This window comes from Taudactylus pleione, unplaced genomic scaffold (assembly GCF_031769625.1).
Source record: "Taudactylus pleione unplaced genomic scaffold, aTauple2 ptg000154l, whole genome shotgun sequence".
NCBI classification, from domain to species: Eukaryota; Metazoa; Chordata; class Amphibia; order Anura; family Myobatrachidae; genus Taudactylus; species Taudactylus pleione.
In genome coordinates this window covers 4,727,409-4,744,909 of record NW_028284556.1, presented here as the reverse complement: position 1 = coordinate 4,744,909, position 17,501 = coordinate 4,727,409, and the positions used below count along the sequence as shown (strand labels likewise).

General features: G+C 41.6%; 1 protein-coding gene across 2 annotated transcripts in view; it reads right to left on the bottom strand.

Annotated features, from left to right (window-relative positions):
• MTHFD1L (methylenetetrahydrofolate dehydrogenase (NADP+ dependent) 1 like) overlaps nt 1–17,501 on the bottom strand; it is a 202,970-nt gene that overhangs the window by 63,890 nt on the left and 121,579 nt on the right. For both annotated transcript variants that reach the window (XM_088474356.1, XM_088474357.1), the window contains exon 19: nt 2,205–2,273. In XM_088474356.1, coding sequence (XP_088330482.1) covers nt 2,205–2,273 — 69 coding nt within the window. The remainder of the gene's footprint in view (nt 1–2,204; nt 2,274–17,501) is intronic.

The window sequence follows — 17,501 nt, the reverse complement described above, 5'->3', positions numbered from 1 at the left end:
TATCAAAATTGCATGAAGCTTGTGGCATACTTGCCTACACTCCCAGAAGTCACGAGAGGATCCAGCGTTTTTTTGGGTAGCCCCCCACACCCCCGGAAGTGTAGGCAGATCTCCCGTATCCTGCCTGCCCACTTCATAGTGAAGCGGGCAGGATGGGGAGATTTAATGGGGAATTTGCGGGTCTTCGAGGAGGGGGCGAAGCTAAACGGAGCAAATTGAGTCATTTAGCCCCACACCCTCCTCACGGGTCCACAAATCGTAGACTTTTCCCAGTAAGGGGCCTAACTGCGTCATCCGTCCGCCCCCGAACCGGCCTCTGCTTCTGGAAAGGCTATCTGTAAAGTAGGTAAGTATGATTATATATCAGGCAATATTTATCACAATGCTTATTTTTGGCTACCCTCTTGGTACAGATTTAAATAGAGTCAAATGGGTTTATTTACAAAGCTTCGGGTTGTAAATCCTGTTGCTTCAGATTGTGTTTATGCTGCTTAATTTAGCTCCAGGATAGGTTCTTTTATTTACAGTCTTACAAACATGAAAAGGTGTCACTTTGGTAATGTTCAGAGAAAAATATTCTACTTGTTTGAGATTAGGGTTGCAAGCAGTATTAGGACGGAATAGGTTTGGTAAAATGGGATTCTCTCTTATTAAAAGATCGATATCCCTGAACAAGTGAAATTGTAGATTTTGAATATGGTTGTATATTGTTGTGGTTTAAGTATAATTAAATTTGCAGATTGGTAAGACTATTGTTGTTTTTAGTTTAACTTAAAGCAGCAATCCCATAATAAAAAAATTTTTTTTTTGCTTTTTTAAAAGATAAATCATTGTGGCAGGCTAGAAGAATGTTCAAATATACAATTTTCTTTGGTTCCGACCTTCGTGCTGCTATTATGTATAATTCTGCACTACCATGGAAATTACAGTAACATGGGGCATGATGTACGTACAAGAGAATGGAATGTTCCTCTGAGCTCTGCCTTTCATGTGCTGGATTTTTGTAATTACATGTAATCCTTCTCGTTATTAATTAAGCAATTGATAACTCTCAAGAATACACAGAGGCTGGGAGCTGCAGCATGTCTGAAGTTATTACTTCCCGAACACACACACATAAGTAAAAGTAAGCATCGGTTCTACAGAGCAGAATTAATAACAGTTTTAAAACAAAAAATTGCACATTCATGACAAATAACTGCTGACAGATTCATAATCCAACAACTCCTTCTCCATTTGTGTAAGAAGTCCATCACAGCTCCAGTTTCTGTGGCAGGTTCCAAAACCAGTGTGGGAAATGCTTATCCAGGGCAACACTGGGCATATCAGTAATTATGGCAAGTGGCAGAGGGCCTGATTCAGAGCCGCTCGTAAGCGGCCGCTTGTTCGCTCCGAGCGATGTTCGCGCATCTGCGCATGCGAATGGGTCGTAATGCGCATGCGCCAATCAGTCAGTGCGGTCGGAAATCGAGCGCTCGCAAAATAGCGAGTGCCTGCTAATTTGAGTGACAGGATGAGGAGTTTGTGGGTGTAACAGGGGAAGGTGCTTGAAAACGGGGAGTGGAGATCCCAACGCAGGCGTGCCAAACGGTCAAAACGGGCGTTTTAAGGGTGTGCATAATTAACAAAGCAGCGTCATCGACCACGTCACTTGGTGACGTGGTCGACATGATTGCGGTAGGAAAATCCAACCACAAGCACTGCAAGCAGTTCAGATGCCTTTTGAGGTACTCGATTAATCAAATAAATAGCGGAGATGACGTAGGATGCGAGCGGCCAGGGAGCGTCTTTACAAAATAGCGAGCGCATGTTTCATTCGCTCGCTCAGACATAGAGGCGTCAACAGACCGCAAAGAGCGCTCAATTTAAATAGCCGGCCCCTTTTTCTGAACGAGCGAGTGCAAATAGCGTCTGGCTCTGACTCAGGCCCAGAGTCCCTAGCCCTGGAATCCCTGAGGTGACTACAGCAAAAGTATTGGCTTGAAAAGTCGACACACCAGACAAACAGGATTGTTATAGTGAGAGGACGGCACTATGATCGGTCCTGAAGTGCCATCAGTAGCCTTGCCTAGGTACTGTTCTGACATATACTGTACACTCACGCAAGTGATAGAATAGGATGCAACTCTGGTTACACGTCCTGTGTTGTGTGAATGTGTATATTAGCATTTTGTTAGCAAAATATGAATCTGGTTTTTACTTACCTCCAACGTCTGCATCAAAGTTGGCTTTATAGCATCCTTCATCAATACTGCCAAAGCACCTGTGATACCCTGAAAACATAGTACAAATAAATAAATATGCTCTCACAGTATTTCACTGAAAACCTATATAAGTTTATGTGGCCCCTAACTGACTTTTACATTTAAAATACATCCCCTGTATATGTTAATTCATTATAAAGAGCCTCCAAAATATGTTCATTAATAGGTCTTCTATGAACCACTATATACAGGGTGGTCCATAAGTGTAAGATGGCAGACTTCAAGATGGCCCGTCATACTGGAGACGTACCCTAAAAAAAAAAAAATAAAGTATCCCCCCACTCTCATATAGCGTTCCCACTAGGCTGTTTCAGCGGGGCGCCGCGCCCTGCCCTATTTCTGAAGGGCAGTAAGCACCCTGACCTCGAGCGCGGTGCCCCGCTGAGACAGCATGCGGGTTCTGTCTCCACCCGCAGGTCGCAGTGTCCCGCAGGTGGTCAAACCGCCGGTGAATGGGTGCCGGGCACATGCGACCAGCATCCATTCACAGTGACCGCAGCTGCTGATTGGTTGTTCATCGATTTGAATATATGTATAAAACTTATTATAATACGTTTATTATTAAAATCATTAGTCTCCACTATACCTAACTGTATCAGATTGTGTTGAAGATTAAATTACACACATGTCACTATCACTAATTTAATGTTAGTCAATCAACACTCTATCCACTGCGATGGTTATATTATAATAATATTCATATAGTGTACGCAAAATTCTGACCATTAATCAATGGTAGGTATTAAAGCTATACGAATAGCTAGCTAACAGTGTCACTAATAACACTCTGACGCCAGACAGCGCTCAGAGTGCATATTGAAACATATGCTTGCACAATCTCATATTAATATTGTGAAACAGAAGAGCTGGGACATTATGAATAAATAGACCTCATTCCTCTCTTATATTGCAACACGTGTGATAATTATATCAGCTATGTTACTAAATGGTATCACTCTGCCATCCTCATGCTGTTACTAAATCACATACATTGTTGCTGCACGTACTCTCATAGGCAGTGTAACTCTGCCCAAACTATTAACTATTCTTCTCATACGCGCACGCAGGGGGGGTTTCCGAGAACCTAGAAACCCCCCCCTGCAAGCCACTACATCGCAGCGCAGCGCAGCTTATCAATATTTTTTTTTTTTGTAAAGAGATCTCAGCCGGCAAGTGCTCCTGGCTGACCTGGCTGTAGGGGGAGCTGCAGCAGTAGCGCGCAGCTCCTCCCGGGCAGTTCCTTCCCAATTCCTATGGGGCACCACATTGTGGGAGAGATGTCAGTGTATGTAGGCTTTATCAGTGTGTGTATAGACTTTATCAGTGTGTATGTGTGCTTTGTCAGTGCAGTGAGTGTGTGTCAGTGTTTGTAGGCTTTATCAGTGTGTGTGTGTGCGCTTTGTCAGTGCAGTGTGTGTGTGTGTGTATGTTTTATCAGTGTGTATGTGTGCTTTGTCAGTGCAGTGAGTGTGTGTCAGTGTGTGTGTGTGTAGGCTTTATCAGTGTGTGTGTGTGTGTGTAGGCTTTATCAGTGTGTGTGCTTTGTCAGTGCAGTGTGTGTGTGCATGTTTTATCAGTGTGTATGTGTGCTTTGTCAGTGCAGTGAGTGTGTGTCAGTGTGTGTGTGTAGGCTTTATCAGTGTGCGTGCTTTGTCAGTGCAGTGAGTGTGTGTGTGTATGCTTTATCAGTGTGTGTGTGTGTGTAGGCTTTGTCAGTGCAGTCTGTGTGTGCGTATGTTTTATCAGTGTGTATGTGTGCTTTGTCAGTGCAGTGTGTGTGTGTGTATGCTTTATCAGTGTGTGTGTGTGTAGGCTTTGTCAGTGCAGTCTGTGTGTGTGTATGTTTTATCAGTGTGTATGTGTGCTTTGTCAGTGCAGTGTGTGTGTGTGTGTTCTTTGTCAGTGCAGTGAGTGTGTGTGTATGCTTTATCAGTGTGTGTGTGTGTGCTTTGTCAGTGCAGTGAGTGTGTGTGTGTATGCTTTATCAGTGTGTGTGTAGGCTTTGTCAGTGCAGTGTGTGTGTCAGTGTGTGCGTTTAGGCTTTGTCAGTGTGTGTGCGTGTATATGTCACTGTGTATGTTTGCAGTGCCGCCTTTTTTATTCTTCGAGGAGCTGAAAAGCTCCACATAAATATAGTCAAGTAGACGGCACTCCAAATAACGTTCAACAGCCGGGGTGCAGAGCGCTCAGTCTTGAACATACAATCACATACAGGCAGCGCTCCTCGGGTACTCAATGATCCAAGCTTGTTAATCTATTACTGTGCAACGTTTCTGATGCAATTATTACATATTTCGTCAAGGCTTTGCCAAAAAATTTAATATATTCATCTGAAACGTTGTACAGTAATGGATTAACAAGCTTGGATTAATGAGTATTGATTATTGAGTACCCCCGAGGAGTGATGTCTGTATGTGGTTAGATTTTAGACTTAAATATGCAGACACTTATTATTCAACTCTGCGCCCCGCAGCTAACACAGCACATCGGCGGCTCGCATAACACATAATATTCACATAGGTTTTTTCACATTCAGTAAGTTAGCGTGGAGACATATACATTTAAAAATCACAGAGCACGCTATGCATCGCGTGTCTGTGCATTCCTAAAGCGCGTTTCGCCCATCGGCTTAATCATAGGAGCAACCCGACCTCAGGGCTGCCTAAAACTATATCCTGGTCTTCCCCCAATCACCACAAAGCTCTTTGATTGATGTTCATTATAACCAATGGGTGCCTCCTGTCAGCATTCCCATTGGTTATTCAGTTCTCTATAACAGAATTGAAATAGAAACAAAGAATTGGAATGTAAATAACCTCTCAAGTCTTCCTCTTAATTTACTCTGGGATACAAACACTACAATTAAATATAGATAAAACTGGATCTAAACTAATATCATATAATTACTAATATTAATAAATAAATAAATAACAGTGATATCTCAAAACACCAATACATAAATTAATTTATAATAACTTATATCCTTGATAACTATTAAATATAATAAAATAATCAGCGTTTGAAACTAATAATGTGCTCATAATTTCTACATCCTGTGAGCAAGATGTAATAAGTTATGGACCTAATCCATAAATGATAAATAATAAAACTTAATAATAATATATATAGTGTCATTAAACATAATTATAGAGCATAGAACCATACAAAATTAATTCAAAATTAAATATAAAGTGAAATAAAATTATTAATTCCAAAACATAGACTATTAAATTAAATAAAATCTTCTAAATATAAAAACCCACATATCATCTTGATCAAATCCTTAATATATATATGAAAAAGTGCCATAATAATTAAACAAAATAAATAATTGAATGAATAAATACATCCAGATGCATTATTGTTATTAAAGAGTGTTGGTTTGATTATTAATTTCATTTAAGGAACACCCCATAGTTGATGTTATCATTCAACCCTATTGGTTGCAGGCCACCTAGTAGAAAAATCCAGTGGCTTTCTCTTTTCAATAATTCTTGGGTAATATCCCCACCTCTAATACCAAGATGTAATCTCTCCACACTGAATACTTTCATATACCTTGGATCACTTTGATGTTGATCATAGAAGTGTTTTGATACTGAAGTTAATTGTTTAAACTTCACTAGATCTGACCCAGAGTTCCTGATATTGCCTGCATGTTTGAGTACTCTTTGTTTCAGGGGTCTTGATGTCATCCCTACGTATCGTTTCTCACATGGACATGTGATACAGTAGATTACCCCAGCAGTATTACAATTAATGTAATCTCGTATTCTATGTTTTTCATTATATTTATCCTTGAACTCTATTGTTCGTTTCATATAGTTGCAAGATTTGCAACCTCCACATTGAAAAGATCCTTCAGCCACTGCTTTTCTCTCTCTTCTACTATTAAAGTGGCTCCTAACCAATTTGTCTTTTAAGTTGGCTGATCGTCTCCAACTTAGAGGCTTTAGGTCCCAGGGCATCAGCAAGATCCTCATCCAACGTAAGTACTGACCAATGTTTCTGTATTATACATTGGATGTGCTGCCACTCTATACAGAAATCCCCCACAAACTGAATAACCTCTGGTTCATTCTCTTTAACCCGGTTAGAATATAGTAGAGAGTTTCTATCCTTCTGAGTGGCCTCATATCTTGCTTTCTTAATAGCCCTATTACTATATCCCCTCTTGAGTAAACGTAGTCGCAATTCCTCAGATCAAGTAGCAAATGATTGGGGGTCCGAGCAGTTTCTCCTCAGATGTAGAAATTCTCCTTTAGGAATACCTTTAAGGACCGGTGGGAAGTGTGTACTAGTATTATGTAGCACGCTATTTGTCGCTGTTGGTTTCCTATATAAATCTGTCGTGATTCTTCCATCATCCATCCTACGTATTTTAAGATCCAAAAAATTCACCTCTACCTCACTCACTTCATAGGTCAGTTTGAGATTCAAGTTATTCTCATTTAGAAGGCTGATGAATGTCCTAAATTTCTCTTGAGGACCATCCCACACTATAAGGAGATCATCGATGTATCTCATCCAAATTAATATATGACGAGTGTACTCTTCATGGGCATCGATGAACACGATCATCTCCTCCCACCAACCTAAATAAATATTCGCATAAGTGGGGGCACAGGCCGCCCCCATAGCTGTTCCTTTTACCTGTATATAGTACCGATCATCAAATACAAAGACATTTTTTGTCAATACAAAAGTTAATAGTTTAATCAGGAAGGCACCAAATTCTGTTGTTCTCTCTTTATCAAGAAAGTATTTTACTGATTCAACATCTTTGTCATGGTGTACAATGACTCAATGTCACATGTAGCCAAAAGAACCCCTTCCTCTATATGGACTTCATCTAATTTCCTCAGTACGTCCATTGTGTCTTTCGTGTAAGATGGTAGATCTATCACATATTTTCTAAGATGAGTATCTAAGAATTTACTAGCCTGTTCAGTCAGGCTCTTAATCCCCGACACTATTGGACAGCCCGGTGGCAAGATTTCATTTTAGTGTATTTTAGGCAACATATAAAATGTCGCCACCACTGGGTCTTCTACTTTCAAGAATTGATATTCAGTTTTAATTATCACCCCTTCTTGATATGCTTGTTCAATAATATTATTGTATTGTCTCTTGAAATTCTCAAGTGGGTTAAACATTAAGTTTTTATAACAGGTAATGTCGTTTAGTTGTTTCATGGCTTCTGTTATATATTGATCCTTAGCCCACAAAACAACATTTCCCCCTTTATCAGAGGGTTTCACCACTATGTCTTCCCATTTTTGAATTTCGCAAAGGGCTTGTTGTTCTTCCCTAGTCATGTTGGTAATGGATTGATGATATCGGTTCTTATTCAAATACAATTCATCTAGGTCTCTTGATACTAAATTGATGAATGTGCCCACCTCAGGACACACAGTTAGTTGTGGGAAGAATGTTCCCTTCCTCTTACATATGGATCTTGATGTAGGTTCTGAAATTTCCGTTTCATCCGCCCAGATTTTGTAATATAGATAAAGCTTCATTCTTTTCATGTGACAAATCCACAGTTGAAATTCCTGTCAATTTGTTAGCATTGGATTGAGATTGATTGACTATATCTGCCGAAGCAGAAGAATAAAATTTAGTGAGGAGAAGTCTCCTGCCAAATAAATGGAGGTCTCTTTCCCACTTCCATCTATCAAAATGGACCTCTGGGGAAAAGGTCAAACCCCTGCTTAGAACATCCAGATGTACATCACTCAAAACTCTATTAGACAGGTTAACAATTTTAAGCCTATCATCATTGTTACCCTCCAGTTCTATTTTCGCCTCTGTGTACGCCTCTGGTACCTGGGAGTTTCTTGAACATCCCATCTGCCTTGATTTCGGATGTTTCTTCCCCCTCCTAACCTTCCTTTTTGGGGTCTCTGGTCCAGTCCCGTATCTTGTGCTAAATCTAAAAAATCTTTAGAAGAGTGAGAGGGTAAATTATCTCTTAAATTGAATGAATGTTCAGACTCTTCCGTCCCTGATGAGTCTTGATCTGTAGAGACAAAGCCTTGCAAAGGTTTTCTCATTATATCCCTCGTTCTCTTATCAGCCATAAATCGCCATTTAAAAACTTGTTTTTGAGCATAATCTCTCTTATCCCGGGCGAACTTGTGTCTTTTACTATAATTAAAGACTCATATTTTGCTAGTTCTTTTTTATATTTCTCAAAAGTCCGCTGGAATGTAATATTCTGTTCATGAATCTTTAAATTATTTGTCAATTGTTCAATCTCTTTTGTATGTGTATCCAACATCAGATTGTCATGTTTAATCAGTATTAGCATGAGATCCTGAGCACATTTTTTAAAAACTTCTTCCCATTCCAGTTTTAAATTATCCGTAGCCAATTCAAATGTGGGGAAGACCTTTGGTCTAAGACCACGGGGACTGATCTTCTGCTTTATATAGTTCTCAAACATAGTCATCTCCCACCATGTTCTAGTCTGTTTGAAAAGGCTTTTCTTTAATTGGATGAGTTCTTCATGCCAATCTAACTGTGTTCAACAGCTACATCTATATTATCAGGAAAAATGGTACTCAATTCACTATTCCACCGTTCTCTCCTATTTTCCAATTCGGCTGATAAACTGAAGGTAGCCATAATATAGTTAAGAAATCGATTGGGTCACTAAATGTTTAGATAATGGTATAACAATTCTATCAGTCGTGCAGGATATCAGAAATCTGAGAGAAGATCTCAGTAAATTAATGTAAATAGTAATAGAAAAATATCTGCACAGACCTATTACATTAATTGTCCTTCCCAAACCAAAAATAAATTATCTAACTATCTTTCCTGTATTGGGAGGTGCTCCCAGGAATAAAAGGTCATAATAGAATAGCAAAAGAAAAGCAAAGTATTCCTATAGTGGGGCACACACGGACTAATCTGAATGGAAAAACAATAATAGATGACCCATCAGAAAGATAATATTAAAGATTAATAAAATATAACTTTTATTATATTCTTATAAAATAAGTAGGCGAAAATTGAATATATGTATAAAACTTATTATAATACGTAATACCATTTAGTAATATAGCTGATACAATTATCACACGTATTGCAATATAAGAGAGGAATGAGGTCTATTTATTCATAATGTCCCGGCTCTTCTGTTTCACAATATTAATATGAGATTGTGCAAGCATATGTTTCAATATGCACTCTGAGCGCTGTCTGGCGTCAGAGTGTTATTAGTGACACTGTTAGCTAGCTCTTTGTATAGCTTTAATACCTACCACTGATTAATGGTCAGAATTTTGCATACACTATATGAATATTATTATAATATAACCATCGCAGTGGATAGTGTGTTGATTGACTCACATTAAATTAGTGATAGTGACATGTGTGTAATTTAATCTTCAACACAATCTGATACAGTTAGGTATAGTGGAGACTAGTGATTTTAATAATAAACGTATTATAATGAGTTTTATACATATATTCAATTTTCGCCTACTCATTTTATAAGAATATAATAATATTAAAGATTAATAAAATATAACTTTTATCTTTTAGATGGGTCATCTATTATTGTTTTTCCATTCAGATTAGTCCGTGTGTGCCCCACTATAGGAATACTTTGCTTTTCTTTTGCTATTCTATTATGACTTTTTATTCCTGGGAGCACCTCGTAATACAGGAAATATAGTTAGATAATTTATTTTTGGTTTGGGAAGGACAATTAATGTAATAGGTCTGTGCGGATATTTTTCTATTACTATTTACCAAGACTAAAGCCAGATACACATTGAGGCGACCGGCAACCGAGAGGAGGTTCATGGTGATTTGCCTTCATCCTGGACATTACTTGATTGCCGGTACACACTGCAGCAATTAATAAAGGGCAGAACGATCACCTGTTCCATCCTTCAATAACATGCATGACGCCGCATGAGATATCGACAGGTTTGATGTGCAGGATATCAAACCTCATGATGTTGCATGCGACCGCGGGAGCGTGCGTTTTTTGCATACACACTGCACGATTTGTGGTTTCAATTTGCCCAAATCGGAACAACATCACTCCAGCGAGGAAAGAACAGCCAGCACTGGCAGAACCAAGCCACTCAATCAGTTCTAGCAGCTGAGTCGTGGGTGTGTAGTGAATGTGTGTTTTGACAATGTTGTTCACCTTGGTGAGCCCTTCACAACATGCACAAAGACCTGGAGTTACTGACCATGCAGGAGATTTCATCAGGGGTTATTCAATCCCTTTAAAACAGAATGCTTTCTTAAAAGGCAGCTTAGTACTGCTAACACCAGAAAATCCTAGAACACATTTTTTTTATTCTATTGGCAGGAGTAAGTAACAAATATTGATAATTTTGGACCAGATGATGAATATAGATATGGCATGGTGAAATATATGCTTTATGACTTTGTTACACTGGTGACAATGCCCTAGGATCATACATGACCACAAGGCCCTACCACAAGCGGCTCCCCTGGAAGTCAGCCCAGAACAACTGTCAGTAACTGTAATGTAGCAATTACTTATGTTGGGCATGCATTATGCAATTATTGGCCTGATTCGCAGATTACCGGCGGATCATGCCGATAATCGCAGAGTTTATGGCTACGACCGAGCAGTGGTGGTCTGTTGGACATGCTGAAATCATCCTGTGTGTCAATTAGATTCGATCAATGGCCGACCACCCAACATTCCCCTGTTCTTTCACACAGGAAAATATCTCCTTTCCTTTCCTGGGGAGGAGACATCATGGGCCATACAATGAGAACTAGCTCACAGTGTATGGCCACAATATCTGATGCCTGTCAGAGGACATATCTGTCGGTCTGACAGACATTTTGAGTTAAATTTACTAAAGGACAATTTTAAGTGATTAAAAATTGTTCTAAATCGATAAACATCAATGTTGTGTTTGAGAGGCTAAATCGCACATTTAGTAACACCTAAAAATTTATATAAAAAATAGTCTGTTGGTAAATATGTGATTTAGCCCCTGAAACACCACATTGATGTTGACTGATTTTGATATCCATCCTAGATTAGCACCAACCTACAGAGACCGTATTAAGATGGAGATCGTTCAGGAAACATTTTTTAGAAATGCTGTGAGAAACCTTACAGCCAGCTAATGGCTTACATAGTAACCGACGTGCCAGTGATCATCATCTACTAATATAGCGCCAGCATATTACACAGCGCTTTATAATTGGATAAGTGATAGCTTTGTTCTCCATTAAATCTCATGCACTGGAAATACTGTATTTAGATCTATACACACTCGATAAAGTATGCTGCAATCAGCCTATAGACAGTCTGAAATTACTGTTAGGCTGTTGAATGCAACAATGCTGAGGAATGCTAGGCAAAAAGTCGTATGAAGTCGTTTTATTATGGTATTTGATAATGTAAATACATTACAGTAAGTAAAACACATACCTTGCGTTAAACATGAAAAATGATATTAAACATTTATAAAGATACATAAGGCATTTATAAATTACAAATGGCACTTAACATCAAACCAGGAGGAATTCCTATGCATGTACCAAAAAGAGTCTGCTTTATTAAACACACTGTAATGTAACACATATAATAAATCATAGGACCATGGAGAGGCCCGCCAAGAGCCGTGGCGGGCCTCGGTAATAGGGAGCGTGGCCTAATAGCGGGAGGTGTGGCCACGCCCCCTTGCCGATAGGAAAAAAAAAGAAAGATTTGCAGCGCCGCTAAGCGGCGCTGCGCACTGTGGAGGAGGGGCGCCCTGAGCCCCCTCAGCCCGGCGCGAAGCCAGGGGGGGCACGATCAGTGTGATTGCTCCCCAGCACAGGCATAGGAGACTGCTGTGGCTGCTGCTCAGCAGCCACGAGCAGTCTCCAACTGCAGCTCAGCACACGCTGTGTGCTGGGCTGCTGTGGGGGGGGAGCAGGTAATCTGTACCCGCTCCCCCCCCTCTCGGCGCCCCTGACCATGGAACCACTAAACTGTATCAGATCCACTTCACTTTATAGATGCAGCAAGGTGGCAGCTGCCAATCATGTTCAAGTCTAATAAACTGTACTCCCAGCCAATGTATTAGAGGGAAAGAATTTGGAATTTGAGAGGAAGATATACATTCTGCCAAGCCAGATATTCCCTGTATTCTATCAATGACTCAAGTCCTTTTCATTCGCTTCAGATATAATTTCCAAATGCTCAGTCCCTTTCTACACATTTTTCTTCACTTTCTCCTGAAAATGTTGAAATTGATGCACTGCACTGTGTAAGAGTAACCACAAGAGTATAAAACATGCATGAAAACAAAAAACTAAATATTAGTAATTATATTACAAGGGAGCAGAAAGAAATAACACATTTAAAAAAGGGACAAAAAATTTCCAGCCCCAGAGCCCTTCTTAGACTGCATCAGAGGCTCAATGGTAAAGGTTTAGTACTTCCTACTGCTATGCAGAACAGTGATGGAGGTTACCTCACTAGAAGAAGACTGGCAGGTGTAACTTCAGGTTAAAAAAATAGGAGTTATGGTAGACTTACCTTTAATAACTCTTTTTCTTCAAAGTCCATAGGGTCCCACAGGGATACCACATGGGGATAATGTGGTTGGAGTGATCCATGCACCAAGCTTTCAGCTCTCAGGACGCCCCAGGTCCTCCTCTACATATACCCCGCCCCTGGCCACAGCCATTCAGTTTAGTAAACAAGCCCAAGGCAGGAGAAGGAGAGAGGAAAAGGAAGAACAATCGTACACCAGAAACACTCTCAGAAATGAGGAAATCCATGACCAAACGAAAAATTACACAATGCAGCCAGGTGCATCAGGGTGGGTGCCCTGTGGACCCTATGGAGCTCGAAGAAAAGGAGTTAAATGTCTACCATAACTCCTATTTTACTCTTCAGGGTCCATAGGGATCCACTTGGATACCATGTAGTGGGGAGGCTCCTCAGCAGAAAAGGAGAACTCGTCGCCCAAAGGAAGAATCCTGAGAGGCAAAAGTATCAAAGGTCTAGAACCTAAGTAAAGTGTGGCCAGAAGACCACGTGGCTGCCTTGCATAATTGCGCAGCAGAGGCATCACAATGAAAACGCCCACGATGGTCCCACAGACCGGGTAGAATGTGCTGTCACTGTGTTTGGAACAGAGAGATCAGCCTGCGTGTAAGATAATCATACTTAACCATCGAGCCAGAGTTTGTTTGTAAGCTGGCCATCCTTGTTTGTGAAAACAATATAAACGCAAAAAAAGCGTCTGATTTTCTAAAAGAGTCTGTACGAACCACATAGATACAGAGAGGTTCCTGAAGTGCTTTGAGCACCACTGACAAATCCCATGGAGCCACAGGAGGGACAAAGGGAGGTTGTATCCATAGAACACCTTGCATGAAGGTGTGGTCATCTGGCATAGAGGCAATCTTGTGTTGAAACCCGATAGACAAAGCAGAAACTTGCACTTTGATAGATGCTAGGCGGAGGCAAGAATTCGAGAAACTCTGAAGACCTGAGGGTCATAGTTTAGAGTAGCACAACATTGGAAATATAAATGCCAAATGCTGTGGTAAATCCTAGCTGAGGCCGGTTTATGTGCTGTAAGGATGGTCTGGATCACAGAGCTAGAAAATCCTTTAGCCGTTAGGTGGGAAGTCTCAAGAGCCAAGCCTTTAAAGACAGATTCAGAACATAGACAGATTTCAGATGTAGACAGGGACCCTGAGACAACAGGTCTACTCATAGAAGAAGTTGAAGAGGAACATCTATGGAGAGTCTTAGAAGATCAGAGTACCAATGACATCTGGGCCAAGCCAGAGCTATTAAAAGGACTGTGCTTCCTTCCTGTCTGAATTTCCGAAGCACTTGAGGAAGTAGGGATATTGAAGGTAAGAGATACAGTATGTTAACTGGAAAGTCCAGGTCACCGACAAGGTGTCTATGAAGGCAATGTCGGGGTTCTTTGTTATTGCTCCGTAAACGGGAAGTTTGTTGTTGTGTCTTGAGGCCATGAGATCCACTTCTGGAAGACCTCATTTGTCCGCTAGAAGCTGAAAGACTTCTGGGTGTAGAGACCATTCTTCTGCATGCACGTCGTGATGGCTGAGGAAATCCACTTCCCAATTTAGACTCCCCAGGATGAACACTGCGGAGATGGCTGGGAGATTGCGGGACACTTTAGTCATTGCTGATTGACTGAGTGCCCCCTTGATGATTTAGGTAGGCCACAGCCATGGCATTGTCGAACTGTACTTGTACTGGCCTGTTTTTCAGAATATTCTGAGCCAGAGCTCTGTATATGGCTCGAAGTTTCAGGATGTTGATTGGCAACATTGTCTCGATTGGGGACCATAGGCCCTGGAAGGAGTGTTGGCCGGTTGCATTCGTAGTGAGGAGCAGTGGTGCTCAAAACACTTCAGGAACCTCCATTTGAACCTCTGGAATTGGTGGATATCAAAGGGCTCACTATGAAAACTTTGTTTCTTCTGGCTATAGCATCTGCCCGTAGGGTATCAGATTTAGGGATCCAAAGGGATGACCCTGGTTCAAAAGTGGAATCTATAGCCACCAGGTTAAGGACATGCAAACCTCTGGGGGGAGTCTCATCGTCTGGGATCTGAGCAGATGAGACAGTATGTTCCACCTGGAGAGGATCAGGTGTTGCAGGGGCCTGGAGTGAAACTGGGGGAATTCCACTATGTCGAAGGTGGATACCATTGATCCCAAGGCCTGTATTGCAGAGTGAATCGACACTCTGCCATTGTGAAGCAGTGAACTCAAGTCTCAAGGAGAGCTCCCAATTGTACCATCCTTTGAGAGGGTGTCAGACTACTTCTTCCAGTTGATCAGCCAACCGTGCATTGTAGACAGGTAATGGTTACCTGTAGATGGCGTTGAAGAGTCTCTGTGGAGCTTGCCAACAGCAAAAGATTGTCCAAGTATGGGAGCAGTCTGATCCCTTGACGATGAAGTGAGGACGCCATAACTGACATGATCTTGGTTAAAACCAGGGGGGTCGTTGAGAGGCCAAATGGTAGAGCCTGAAATTGGTAATGTTGCTGTAGTATAGCAAACCAGAGATATTGTTGATGAGAAGGCGCTATAGGTACATGTAGGTAAGCGTCCTGAATGTCCAGAGAAACCATAAAATCTCCAGGCTCAATAGCTAGTATAATATAACAGAGAGTTTCCATACAAAACTTTGGCACCCTGATAAACTTGTTCATAGATCTGAGATTGAGGATAGGCCGATGACACCCATTGGGCTTCTAAACTAAGAAAAGGGCAGAATTGCCCTTGCCCCGTTGTGAGGAGGGGACCCGAATTATTACTCCTGAATTCAGTAAGGACTGAGTGGCTTTGCGGAGCAGCAGGGCCTTGGTTGAGTCCGATGGAGGTCCAGCGCAAAATAACTGTTGGGGGGGTCGCCTCAGGAAAAAGGAGAGGGCGTATCCGTGGAAGACCACTTCTCTTACCTAGGCATCTGACGTGGTTTGGTGCCAAACCTGGGCGAATTGAAGAGGTCGGCCTCCCACCCAGGGAGAGGCCCGCCCTGTCAGGCTGCAGGCTTGTCCGTAGACTTGGCTGGTGGACATCTAGTAGCCCAGGACTGTTTGGCCCTAGGCTTGGAGGCCTTGGCTGACGTCTGATGCCATGGAAAAGACTGACCACTGACTTTTCCTTGAGGAACAAAAAGGACCGAAAGGATGACGTCCGAGGCTTTGTATTATATACAGAGGACAGGAACGCAGTCTTGTTAGCCCGCAAGGTAGTCACAATTTTATCTAGCTCTGGAGAAAATAGGATGTCCCCCGAATAGGGAAGAGACTCCAGAGCCCATTTTGAATCTGAATCGGCTTTCCAGTAACGGAGCCACACAATACGACGGGCCACTACCAAAGTGGCAGATATCCTGGAGGCCAGGAGAGCCATATCCATAGCTGCCTCACCCAAGTAGGAGGCTGCATCCCTAATGTGAGATATATAAAAGAGTTGTTCCCGTGAAGCATCAGAAGGAAGTGTTTCTTCTAGGGCTTCTGCCCAACTCTCAATGGCTTTCACCACCCAGGCCGTAGCCCTAGAAGGACGAGTAATAGCACCTGTAAGAGAGTAAATAAATTTATGACAAGCTTCTATACGTCTACCTGTAGTCTCCTTCAAGGAGATAGCAGTGTGAATGGGTAACATGGCATTTTTAACTAAACGAGTTACATGAGAATCCACCACTGGGGGATATTCCCATTTAGTGCAATCAATAGCTGGAAGAAGGTAAAAGGAACTGAATCGTTGTGGGATTTGAAACCTTTTAGCAGGCATGATCCATGCTTCACTCATGTGATCAGATAGCTGGTCTGATTGAGGGAACTCTGGTAAAACTACCTTTTGTCATTTAAAAATTGCATTTTTCTTAGGAGCAGGTCATTATTTTCAATTTGTAAAATGGATTTTACAGCTCTAACAAGAGCAGGTATATCTAGCTTAGAGGGTGGCTCCTCTTTTCCGGAGACAGAGAGGTCTGCATCTTCCGCCTCCCCAGATATGTTTAGAGAGTTTGGTAGGTCCTTGTGTAGCAGTTGCTGCAAGGCTGTAGACGTAGTAGTCAAACTCTGCTCTGAGGTAGACAGCATTGTCTACCCAAGGCAGAGGTAAAGGATTTGCAGGGAGCACCTGCTGTGGCCATCCCACAGGGAGAGCCACTACGGGGACCTCTCTCTGTTACAAAATTTTTGCCAGCATTTATGAAAACGCAGCCCAGAGAAGGTCCTGAGGGAGAGACACCGAGGGACCAGGAGCTGTGTAGAAAGTAGTGCAAAGCCCATCCTGAATAGAGTCCCCTGGGGCCAAACCCGCTGAGCAGGCTTTACAGGACAACAGAATAGGGGCAGGATCCTGAGGCTGTTTATTATTCTTTCCTCTGCCCGCCATAGTAATGATACAATGCAGTAAACACGTTGCAGTATGTGAAATATGTCACAATGTAGTGTGCAAATGCCATATATATGACCCAATATCATATGAAACAGCGCTATATATGGCACGATGTAGTATGCAACAGCGTTAAAAATTACAGCATGTAGTATGCAACAACACTATATTTGGCACAAGGTAATGTGCAAGAGCGCAATATACTGTATGTATAAAAAGGTAGCACAATATAGTGTGCAACTGCACTGCTGGTAGCCCCACTGGAGTAACAGCGCTTTATAAGGCACAAGTTAGTTGCAAAAGCGCTACATCTGATACCAGGG